The sequence below is a fragment of the Myotis davidii genome, unplaced genomic scaffold, assembly GCF_000327345.1.
Source record: "Myotis davidii unplaced genomic scaffold, ASM32734v1 scaffold557, whole genome shotgun sequence".
Classification (NCBI taxonomy): Eukaryota; Metazoa; Chordata; class Mammalia; order Chiroptera; family Vespertilionidae; genus Myotis; species Myotis davidii.
This window is the reverse complement of record NW_006289557.1, coordinates 1,177,494-1,179,274: the sequence shown is the minus strand read 5'-3', so window position 1 is coordinate 1,179,274 and position 1,781 is coordinate 1,177,494. Positions and strand designations below refer to the sequence as shown.

At 36.2% G+C, this 1,781-nt stretch overlaps 1 protein-coding gene across 1 annotated transcript in view; it reads right to left on the bottom strand.

The window, feature by feature from the left end:
• Nucleotides 1-1,781, bottom strand: part of ATP13A4 (ATPase type 13A4) — a 124,055-nt gene that overhangs the window by 67,746 nt on the left and 54,528 nt on the right. Inside the window, exon 6 of the mRNA XM_015562805.1 lies at nucleotides 894-963. Coding sequence (XP_015418291.1) covers nucleotides 894-963 — 70 coding nt within the window. The remainder of the gene's footprint in view (nucleotides 1-893; nucleotides 964-1,781) is intronic.

Below are 1,781 nucleotides of genomic sequence, written 5' to 3'. Positions count from 1 at the left end.
ATGGATGAGTTGAAGGTGCTATTTCCACATAAGAGCCAAGCTGAGAGTGGTAAGCTATAACTGAGCATCTAGAATACTGGGGGAAAGTAGAGGCTAACTCCTAGCAGTTGTAATCCTGCTTTGGTTGAAAACATTCTGTGCCATTACTCAAATTCCCGCCTATCTAACACAGGAGTGGTAATCTTGCCTCCGGTTAGGGAAGAAGCACACAGGAACTTTGTCTACCAGATTCTGTTGTTTTTTTTTTCATGCCTGAAAGCTTGCTAGAAATATTGAGAAAGTACCTTGAGTTTATAAGCTTTATTTTAAGACAATGAGGTGTGGAGGTGAACTGCAGGAGAAAACCCAGAGTATAGTTATGTGGTTTCACAAATAAGCACTATAAAATGAAAAATAAACCCAGTGATAGAGCCAAAGAGGAAAAATTCACCCAGTAAATGATGGCCAAATCATTCTTTTCCTCCCACACACACTTTGAGATCAATAGAACTAAGAAGGCTGAACAGATGTTTTTCTTCCTACAATTTTGGATGCTAAAGAAATTGTATATGTTTCCCATAAGACAAGAATAGGTTTTCAATTTTTATGATTATTTTAGTTACGCAAAGTTGAGACAGGCTAAGAAACAAAGGATTAAAAAATAAAAAGAATTTGTGTTCATCTAGTCAGTGGGGGGTATGTAGACCCATGAGCATCATATCTTATACTGTGTCAGGCACCGTGTGCAAAAGGTAGACTTCAAGAAAAAGAGGAGAAAGAGATATAAAAAAACATGCTTGTCATTCTTTTAGAATATCCTAAATTACAGTTACCTATTAACAAGTAGCATTCTTGATTGTTTGACTAGAACCAAACTCCTTTATTTTCTATCCAGCATCAAAAAAGAATATTACCTCTTTGATGAGCAGTTTCCAAATTGGTGTGATTTCAACATCAATAGTATTAGGCCCACATATTAATCTCCTATTGGGAAAGATCACAGATCACTCAGTAACTAATAATAAAAGTGAAACTCATTTCTTGCCCATTCAAAAAATATCTAGTTCATATTCACTTTCTCACTTTGGGGATTAATGTAAGCCTCCCTTGTGACATACCCGTAATCCTTCTCAAAATAATTGAGGAGGAGGAGGGATACCCAGGTACCAAAACAATAAATACAATCATACTGCATCTATTAAACTAGATTCTTTCTGAAGTCTAAATATTTCCTTCAGGGTAATTTTGGTATTTAATATTAGCAATTGTCTCATTCAAGTGTTTCAAGATTGGCATGCTCCCCAACTCTGGCTCCATAGAAATGGGTAGGAGAGACCAATAGGAGAGAGTAGTTCCACTGATAAGGAATACTGTACCTACCTTCCTACTCCCAATCAGTTATAGGAAGCTGTTTCAATTTTGTTTCAATGTGAATGAAAAGGTGGTATGCTCTCAAAAATAGCTCTACACAGAGTTATTTAGCCCTTTAATTGAAGACCCAGAGATGTGTTTCTTTGATTATCACAGCAATGACCTTTATGAGTTTTTTGCAGTTGAGAATACTAACCACTTTCTCTGTGGTTAGCCTTTTACTTTCTTTTCCACTCTTTCTTTCTACATAAATGTTCAGATCCAATGGCTTGGTCGAATATATTAGAGCAGTGTTTCTCATACTTGAAAGTTCATATGAATAACTTCGTGATCTTGTTAATATGAAGATTCTGATTCAATAGGGGTGAGATGTGATCTAAGATTCTGCATTTCTAATTAGCTTCCTGGTGAGGCTGACACTGCAACATTCT